Here is a 10,367-nt window from a genome sequence, read left to right on the forward strand (position 1 = left end):
TGTCAGAGAGTCCAGGGAAAAGAAAATTGCTGTTTCTCTTTGCCATCCAGAAGTCAGGGAAGGAGCCATCAGGGGAGAAAGATTGCAGTGGGCAGAGAATACTAACGAGGGAAGGCAGGAAGGCATTAAAGCAACCTATTAAAGCAGCTGAAGGCTGAGTGGCAAGAAATAAATAAATGGAGGCTGTGCAGATTGATCGGGATCGGATCTGAAGGGTTTCCACATCTGCTGTGGCAGCTCCTCAGCGTCTCRTCCYGGGGTGACTCAGCAGCCAAAGGTGYTTGTGCTGTTTCCAMGGGGTGGAAAATATCCTCAGGCAGGTCATGGACAGGCTCAGGTGTCCTTTTATACCTGGGTCAGACCCTTTTATGTGGTTTAAGACATCTGGATCCTCTATGAGACGAGTGAGGGTTCCAGTGTCAACTTTTTGTTCATTTTCTCAGTTTTTCTGTTGGAGAAATGTTTAGAGGAAAATGTTACTGTCCATGGAAGGTGTCCCTGTCCAAAAAATGTGTTCCTGTCCATAAAATGTGTCCCTGTCCATGGCMTGGGGATGGAATTTGATGATTTCCAAGGTCCCTTCCRATCTAAAAACCCCAAATCATAGTTGGGCTTTTCCATCCTGTCCTCGGCCACGTGGCATTGACCCATTTCCCTTCACATCCCTGCTCCCAAAAGATCTGCTACCAGAGTGACTTTGTGATGCCCTCAAATGCCTGAAGATTGAGGCAAAAGTGTCAAGTTTTGGTGGCGGAAAGGCTGAATTTCTAAACAAGACTTCCTGCAGTTCAATCTGTTTATTTGCCACATGGGCTTGGAGAGCCTTGAGGAGCCTCTTTATCTCTCCACTCTTCATCCATCATGAGCGAATAAAAATCATTCCACCTCTCATTTGTCGGGTTCATATCTTTATAGGAAGGGCCATATCTACATTCAGACTGGTGGCTCCTCGTCCTTGGGCCCATCTTTCAGAGATTTGTCACGGCAGTGATTTGTAACACGAGCAAAAGTGGTGCAAAATATCTCTAAATTCTCCATATTTATCAAATCAACCCCCCAGACCCCTCTGCAGCATTTTCCCCTTCTCCTCTTGGCGTTGGGGTTGCATTTGAGGTAATTTGCTGTGTCTGGGTGTGGATTTTTCAGATGGATTGGGGTAAATTTGGGGCTGGAATTTCCCTCCTCCATCCCTGGGGTTGAGCTGTGCATGCTCTGGGGTTTTTCAGCCTGGGAGGGATCAGCCAAAGGTGCTGGAAGAAGAGAAAAAGCACTTTGAATGCTGAGATATCCAGAAAATGGTCATTAAAGTCCCACTAAATGGAAATTCAGCAGAAGAAGGATCCTAAATTCCYTAAATCCTGTAACATTCTGCCTCATCCTAAACAATATGAGAGGAAAAGGCCTTAAATTGCTCCATAGGAGGTTTGGGTTAGATTTTGGGAAGAATTTCCCCATGGGAAGGGCTGTAAAGCACTGGGACAGGCTGCCCAGGGCGATGTGGAGTCACCATCCCTGGAAATGTTCAACAAATGTGTGGATGTGGCACTTGAGGGCCTGGTGGTGGTGGGATTGATGATCTTGGAGGTCTTTTCCAACCTGAAAAATTCTGTGATCAGAAGGATTCCAGAAATGGCTCCCTCTGCAAGGCAAAGTGCTGGGTTTGGGAATTTTCCTCTCCTTAAATCCCGCTCAATCCATAAATCCCAAACACTGCAGATCCCTGTGTGTGTGTGTGTGTGTGTGTGTGCTGGAACAGCCACTGAAACTCAGCTCTCTCTGGGATTTGGGGATGTTTTAGGCATTTATTGAGGGTATTTTGTGGGGTCTGGGCCCTTTGCTGCCTCCCTAGCCCCAAATCCCACAGCTCCATTATTCATTCCCATCTCTCAAACCCACAATCAGAGCCAAAAATCCTACTGGACCTTCCAATTTGTTTGTTGGCTTTTTCATTGTTTTGGTTTTTTCTTTGTTTGTTTTGGTTTTTTTTTTAACCTCAGAATTCTACCCATTGTTTCCTCCTTCCTCATTCTCTTTGCTTGCCTGGCAGTGACCCTTGGGGTTTGTGGGGTTATTTTTCTTATATTTATGCTCTCCRCTGACTTAATTAAGTTCTTGCTCGTTTCTTGGTCTCTCCAATTTTATTGGCCCCACCAGGGTTTCCCAAGGCTCTCTTCCTACAAAACCACAGCTGCTGCCAGACACCTGAGACGGTGAAAAGGGGCAAAAAAACTTATTTGGGAAACTCAGCTTGATGTTACAGAAGCAAGAATCAGGCAGAAAAAAACGATCTTCCCTACTCTGGTTGGTGTTTTTAGGCTGATTTCCTAAGGAAATATGACTTAGGTGTTTAGGGGATGTGGGTGGCTGTGCAGGGGCTTGGAGTTTTGAAAAACTCTGGTCCAGTTTGACAGAGGAGGCTTTAAAGAGATGCTGAAAATCAGGATGAGAGGGCAGAGCTCTCTCATGGGTGAAGAGCTCCTGCTGCGAGYGAAATTTAGGGGAAAAAAAACCAGCCATCCCATCACACTGCATTCACAAGCGCAGAAATGAACTTTTGGTACTGGAATTCTGTTTTTTTGGGGTTTGTGGCCATGCAGGAGAGCTCCTCGTGTTCATTCTTCCAGCCTGTCCCGTTCTTTCAGAGCCACAATCCCATTCCCTGACCCTACACCTCACCAAGATTCAATCCCCTGTTCCTCCTTCTCCCTGCTTTTCTCCCCTCATTTTTGGGATGTTTCTTGGCAGCCTTTTCAGGGCATGGAGTGGGATTTATCCAGTCACAATCCCAGTATTTACAACCCAAATCAGGACTTTCTCCACAGCTGCCACACCTCCAGTTTAGCTGTGGAAATCCACAGGAATTTCCCTCTAAAATAAATTTCTGGCCTTGTTTTGGTACCAAAGGGTGGGCTCAGATCCCATGAGCAAGCTCTGATGGGGTAATCCCATTTCAGACCCTTTTTGATGTTTTTGTGCCTTTTTGCTGCTCTCTCCATGCTCAGGGTGCTTCCTGCTGCTCAGAGTGGATTTATATTCCCAAAATTGGGTGAGATGAGGAGTCTGGCAGGGTTTTTACCTGCTCACCCCACAGGGATGATGTTTTTTGGGATACAGGGATGATCCCACTGAGGCTCTGCATCCCAKCACACCATGGCCAGGTCACCACCTTCCTCCTCAATTTCCCTGTAAAAACCCCAGGCGAATAGAATTCTATGATTTTATATACACAAAGCAGTTATTAAAGAAGATAAAAGAGAGATTGTGTTTCAAGCAGCGGGAACCAAAGCCCTCAGCTGTTTTTATCACGTTTCCCCTCCCTCTCCCCTGAATTTGCTCTCTCTGGATAGAGGGAATGAGAGGGAAGCTCCATTTAAATGCAGATTTCCAGCGTTGGCCAAGAGCAATAAATAGCCCTCYGCTACCCCGACCAGACAAACATTATCAAATCTCTTTGTGAAGGAGATTTTATGTTTTCAGATCTCCTTTTTCCCCTTGATGAGACGCTCTCTCTCCTCGCAGAGCAACAGCGCAGTTGACGCCCTTTTATTTTATTTTTAAGCAGCACTTCAGGGATTATAATGGAAATACAACCCCACCTGTTTCTCCACTTGACAGCTCTGTAATGAGGAACGGTGCAAATTCCTTCTCCTTTACTGTRTTGACAGCCTGGGGGGTTGACACCTTACTCAGCAGAGCGGAAAAGCACAAAATAAAGCAATTTTTGGGCAACAATTTGGAACCACCTGACCCTGCAGCCTCGTGGGTTTGGAGCTGGTGAGGTGGGGAGAGGCTGCAGTTGATGGTTTGGGGAGGTTTGGGGTGATTTATCCCAGTCCCAGGGCAGCTCCTGGTGCTGGAAATGTTTTCTTGGAATTCTTTTGGCTTTCTTGGTTTGGAAAGGAAGGACTGGCTGGTTCCAGGGGCAGGTACTGGATCTTCTGGGTGGCTGAACTGGGTTGAACTGGGATTACAGGCTTTAAATGGATAAAGGGGGCACAGAAGATTTGAGGAGCAGGGAATGGTGTGGCCACTGGAAATGTTTTCTTGGAATTCTTTTGGCTTTCTTGGTTTGGAGAGGAAGGACTGAGCTGTTCCTGGGGCAGGTACTGGATCTTCTGGGTGGCTGAACTGGGTTGAACTGGGATTACAGGTTTTAAATGGATAAAGGGGGCACGGAGGATTTGAGGAACAGGGAAGTGAGGAGCCACCCAGAATTCTGTGCCAAATTTTGGGATCCTCGTGGGTAAAGGGACATGGAGGAGCTGGTGTGAGTCTGGGAAGGGTCTGGAGTGCCAGGAGGGGCTGAGGGAGCTGGGAAAGGGAGAAAAAGGGGATCAGGGGGGATTTGGGGCTCTGCACAACTCTCTGACAGGAGCGAGCAGCCGGGGGCGATTTGGAATCTGATCCCACGAACAGGGACAGGAGGAGAGGGAACGGCCTCATTATGAAATCAGCAGGAATTTCCCCATGGAAAGGGTTAAATATTGTCCCAGGGAGGTTTGGAGTCCCCATCCCTGGAGGTGTCTGAGGAAGGACTGAACTGGTGGCACCGGTGGCACAACTTGGGCTCGATGATCCCCGAGGTCTTTTCCAGCCTCRGTGATTCTGATTCAGTGTTTACAGCACAAATCGGACGAGGTTGTAGGGCTGATCTCAACCTGTCACTCGGGACATTTAGGAAATATTCCAGACACCTTGATGTGTTTTTCACTTGGAGGGACAGGCTATGAGCAGTGAAATATCCTGTTTACCAAGCCAGGGCCGTGTTAAATCTACGTTTTCAAGAGATGCCTTGAGATGGAAATCACCTTTCCCAGTACGATTTTTACATTTCAAAGGGATAATATAAAAAGCATCTGAGAAAATGTAAATACAAAAAAAAAAAAATGCTGTGAACGGGGAAAGGTCAGCTGAACGCAGATTGTTGTAGCTGTGTGTAATCCTCCTGGTGACATCTGTTCCCTGCTGTTGTTATAAAAATGTTCCTTCATTAGATTGTGGTTGGATCATGAGTGTTGCAGTTTCCAAACCTGGACTTTCCCCTTCCTCCTGTATTCAATGAGATCTGAGCAGGCAAAAGAATTTTGCTGCTACTTTTTAGGCTTTTTGATTGTTCCCCCACCCCATCTGTAGAGAAATTTTCAATATTTCCAGAAATAAGAGCAGAAAATCCCATCCTGAACAGAGACGAAAAAAGCTTTGTGAAAACTTTTTTTTGCTTAGGTGGTTTGGGGTGGGATGAGCCTGGCAGGATGCACTTGTTGGGATCTGGGAGCCCCACGGGGCATGGGACCACCAGGGAATGGGGGTCAGAGCCTTCCTGCTCCTTAGCCTGGCTGAAATCCCTGCTGAGGGTGAGAGGATGTGATTTCAGCACTGCTGGAGCCCTGGAGCAAATGCTGGCTGTGTCACACCCAGCTGTCTGCAGCTCCCAGAGCTCTCTGGTGACAGCCCAGCCTGGCCCCTGCCGCTGCTGGGCACAGCCGGGCATGGCTGAGTTGTTCGGGGTGAAAATCAATGCCCTGCTTCCCCCTGGGGAAGTTTGGGGAGAGGCAGAAGGGGTTGAGCATCTGTCTGGCACAGCGGGCTGGAGGGGCTGTGGCTGCACGGTCCATCCTGGAGATCCTGGAGGGGCTCAGGGAAACCACAGGGAGCTCCTGGGGCAGCTCCTGGTTCAGAACAGAGCACCAATTCCTCCTTTCTGAGCTCCTCTTTCAGAACAGAGCACCAATTCCTGTTTGGAATTGGTTCAGCTCCTGGTTCAGCTCCTGGTTCAGCTCCTGGTTCAGCGCAGAGCAGCAATTCCTCCTTTCTGAGCTCCTCTCTCAGTATTGAGCACCAATTCCTCCATTCCCAGCTCCTCTCTCAGCAAGGAACACCAATTCCTGCTCCTTTCCCAGCTCCTTTCTCAGCACAGAGCACCAATTCCTCTTTTTCCAGCTCCTCTCTAGGCAGAGAGCACCAATTCCTGTTCCTTGTGCAGCTCCTCTTTCAGCAGAGAACACCAATTCCTGCTCCTTTCCCAGTTCCTCTCTCAGCACAAAACACCAATTCCTCCTTTCTGAGTTTTTCTCTCAGCACAGAACACCAATTCCTCCATTCCCAGCTCCTTTCTCAGCACAGAACACCAATTCCTGCTCCCATCTCCCCATCCTGCTCCTGTTTCCTCATCCCAGCATTCTGGAAAATCCCCGAGGTGAGGATAACCTGCAGGGCATCACTGAAATCCGATTTTCTCAGAAAGCACCATCCCTYCCCCTTGCATTTCTCTGCCTACCAATCACACTTTTAATTTTTTTTTCTGCTTCCTGCTGTTAAATCATTGACTTTGGAATCTGTGTCTGATGGAGATTTCCAGTGGAAGTCACTTGTTGATTATTACCAAAGGGATAAACCCTCCTGGTTTGGTGCCTCTGGAGCSTGTGGGGTTTTTGTTAATTGTAGGGAAAATCTGGGTAAACGGGATAAAAAGTGAATTATTATGATATAAAGGATGTTTTGCTGTCAGGATTGGAACGTGAGATGCTCTTCCTGAGGAAAGCTCAGCCTCTGGCTGGCTTTACTCAGCTCTCAGTGCCTGGGAAATCCTGAGCAGGCACTGCAGATCCATCCAGGTGCTCCTGGCTCCCTCTGCGATATTTCCCTCATAATTCACACAGAAGCAGCCCAGACCGGAGCCATTTATCACGGAGGGGAAGATGGAAGTGATTCTTGAGGGCAACAAAGTTCAAAGACTTTGCTGTAWGTCTTCAGGATTAAAGATTTACTTGATGCATCGTCCCTTGTTGAATAGACAGGAAGACATGAAAAGGAATTTCTATAAAGATTTTTGTTCATAGTTAATGATGCCGYTATTAGATGAGCTTTGGCATACTGTCCCGAGCCATGAAGCTTTAAAACCAATCTTTTTTAAACATTAAATGACCTTTTTTTTTCATCCTCCAGCTTTAATAAATAAAGATTAGTTCAGCCTCATTACTGACTCAGTCCTGGGGGCTGGTTTAATATTTAGTTAAAGTAACTAGTCTCCCCAAATGAGTTCATTTTGGTGCTTTCCTATCCCAAATCCCACGGGGAGAGAGGAAACTCTGATGGAGTTGGATCTGGGTTTTGGGGATGCTACTGACACTTCCATTCAGGATCCTGGTTCTCCATCTGAATTCCTTTATTTTCCAAAATCTGAAYTCCTTTATTTTCCAAAAYCTGAATTCCTTTCTTTTCCAAAACCTGCACTTTCCCCTCCCTCTTGTATTTGCTCCCATAGCTTCAGTTCAATGAGAGCTGAGCAGGCAAAAAAAAAATTTGCTGTTGTTATTTTTAAGGGATTTTTTTTTTTGTTTTCCCCTCCCCTCATCTGTAGAAAAGTTTTCAATATTTCCAAAAATAAGAATAAAAAATCCCATCCTGAACAGAGACAAAAAAAAAAAAAAGCTTTGTGCAAACTTTTTTTTTTTTGCTTAGGTAGCTTGAGGAAACTGTTCAAAGTGCTTTGGTTTTGACTATTTTTATATTTAAAATGCATTTAACTGTGCATTAGTGGAAGTGGATTTTGTTTGAAAGCTGCCAATTAGGAGCAGACTCGAAAACATTCCCCAATTTAGGGATTTGGAAGGTTTAAATTAGAAACTAATGAATGTGAGAACGCTGACATCCACTCCCCCACCGCTGATCTTTAATTTCACAGCATCAGCACCTGAGCAGAAGCTGAGTTTGATGATGTTCATCATTCTCAGAATGTGGATTTACCTTTCCCTGGAGCAGGGCTGGAGGGAAAAGTTTCTAYGAGAACTTTCTGCTCTGCTTCTCTCCTGGAAAAGTGGAGTTTGTGGCAAATTATTCTTCCGGCTTTGTTGTAATTAAAAGCAGTCACCAGCCATATTAATATCTCTAAAAACCCGCTCCTGGCCTTAGAGGGGAGCACAACTCTTTTTCTTGCATAATGAGGTTAAGATGAACTCAATTTAACTCCCATAAAAGTGGAAAAAGACAGGGAAAGAAGGAATTATTGAGTAYTCTCAGGATATGAAGTAAATCAGGCAAATCTGGAGCACTTTTGGGCTTCCTGCTGGGGTTAGGGCAGGGCTGGGGCATTGAGATGCTCCTGAGTTTTGACAGGAGGGAAAAACCCACTGGGATGAGCTGGGAGAAGAGCTCTGAGGTGTGGTGAGAGCTGAGGGTTGGAATTGAGATGGGATTTGAGGGTTTTTTGGGACAGTCTCAGGGGCAGGAGAGCCAAAGAAAAAGGAACCTGGACCCCAGACTGGGATCCCATGGGAAAATTACTCCACCAACACCAGATTTGTGTCCAAAAAGGAGACAGAGGAGCCCTGAGACTTTATTCAAATAAAGGGAGACACCATGGGACATTTCCATGGGGTCTCTCCAATTGTGCCAGCTCCTCWTGAAATTCTGGGATGAATATCCCACTCCCAGCTCCTTTTTGTCTTCCCTGAAGAAAACAAAAACTCTGCCCTTCCCCACCTCCGTGTGCCCAGCACAGCCCTGAGTGGGCAGCCCCGGGAGCGGGTTCAGGAATTGAGCGCTTTCTGTTTGAAAAATATTTGTCCCTCCCCACCCACAGCTACCCATGCACTCCCTGAAATATTCCAGCTCCCAGCTCTGTACTGCAAAGGGGCCATTCGGGGGTTTTTGGGGCCGTTCTGCCTTTGCTGGGTGTGGGTTTTTGGGGTCRGCTGGCACCGGGGAGCACCCAGTGGGTGCTGTGAGCCCGGGGTGGCCGTGCTGTGCCATCCCAGCAGGTGAAGCAGAGGCTGCTGCAGGGATCCCACCACCCACATGTCTGGCAGGACCTGGAGAGTGGGAGAAGTGCTGGGAAAGGCCACGAGTGGGAAGGAGAATGCGCCGGTTCCGGCGGCGATGGGAGCGCAAAAACGGGGATTGGGGAGCATGGGGGGGCAGGGTGTGGAGATCCCAACCCTAACCACTGCCAATCTCTTTATTTCCCCCTCAGCTGCCATCCTGGATGACCCCATGGARTGCAGCAGAGGGGAGAGGCTCTCCATCACCCTGGCCAAGAACCGCATCAATCGTGCTCCCGAGCGGGCGGGCAAGGCCAGGGTGGAGGTGGACATCTTCGAGCTGCTGCGGGACAGCGAGTACGAGACGGCTGAGACCAGTGAGTACCACCCCGAGAGCCCAGCCCTGCTCCCTGCCAGCTCAGTTTGGGATTATTTAGAGGAAATCCATCCCTCTGCTCCTTGTGAGAGCAGTTTCTTAGAGTTGAAACAAAATGCAGAGGGCTGAGAGGATCCCTGTTCCCTGCCAGCTCCTGGCACGCTGAATTTGGGATTATTTTGGGGAAATCCATCCCTCTGCTCCTTGTGAGAGCAGTTTCATTCGAGGTGAAAAAAACCGCGGAGGGCTGAGAGGATCCTTTCTCCCTGCCAGCTCCTGGCACGCTCAGTTTGGGATTATTTAGGGGAAATCCATCCCTCTGATCCTTGTGAGAGAGATTTTCATTCAAGGTGAAACAAAATGCAGAGGGCTGAGAGGATCCCTGTTCCCTGACAGCTTCTAGCACGCTGAATTTGGGATTATTTAGGGGGAAATCCATCCCTCTGATCCTTGTAGAGCAGTTTCATTTGAGGTGAAACAAAATGCAGAGGGCTGAGAGGATCCCTGCTCCCTGCCAGCTCATGGCATGATGAATTTGGGATTACTTCGGGGAAATGCATCCCTCTGCTCCTTGTGAGAGCAGTTTCATTCGAGGTGAAACAAAACGAAGAGGGCTGAGAGGATCCTTTCTCCCTGCCAGCTCCTGGCACGCTGAATTTGGGATTATTTAGAGGAAATCCATCCCTCTGCTCCTTGTGAGAGCAGTTTCATTCGAGGTGAAACAAAACACGGAGGGCTGAGAGGATCCCTGCTCCCTGCCAGCTACTAGCACGCTCAGTTTGGGATTATTTAGGGGAAATCCATTCCTCTGCTCCTTGTGAGAGCAGTTTCATTCGAGGTGAAACAAAACGTGGAGGGCTGAGAGGATCCCTGTTCCCTGACAGCTTCTAGCACGCTGAATTTGGGATTATTTAGGGGGAAATCCATTCCTCTGCTCCTTGTGAGAGCAGTTTCATTCGAGGTGAAAAAAAACGCGGAGGGCTGAGAGGATCCCTGCTCCCTGCCAGCTCCTGGCACGCTGAGTTTGGGATTATTTTGGGGGAAATCCATCCCTCTGCTCCTTGTGAGAGCAGATTTCATTAGAGTTGAAACAAAACGCTGAGGGTTGAGAGGATCCCTGCCTCCTGCCAGCTTTGCCACCACTCAGGGGTTTGGGACAAATAATTCCCTTTAATCTGCACGTCAATAAACAGGGGAAACGCTGATCCTGTGTCAAGCACTTAATGGTGAGC

General features: G+C 47.8%; 1 protein-coding gene across 1 annotated transcript in view; it reads left to right on the forward strand.

Moving 5' to 3' along the window:
- Window positions 1-10,367, forward strand: part of LOC130582842 (glutamate receptor ionotropic, kainate 4-like) — a gene marked incomplete at its 3' end in the record, with an annotated part of 88,636 nt that overhangs the window by 38,646 nt on the left and 39,623 nt on the right. Inside the window, exon 2 of the mRNA XM_057381768.1 lies at window positions 8,972-9,136. Coding sequence (XP_057237751.1) covers window positions 8,972-9,136 — 165 coding nt within the window. The remainder of the gene's footprint in view (window positions 1-8,971; window positions 9,137-10,367) is intronic.

The sequence above is a fragment of the Malurus melanocephalus genome, unplaced genomic scaffold, assembly GCF_030028575.1.
Source record: "Malurus melanocephalus ecotype Western Australia unplaced genomic scaffold, MMel_1.1 scaffold_527, whole genome shotgun sequence".
In the NCBI taxonomy this organism is placed as follows: Eukaryota; Metazoa; Chordata; class Aves; order Passeriformes; family Maluridae; genus Malurus; species Malurus melanocephalus.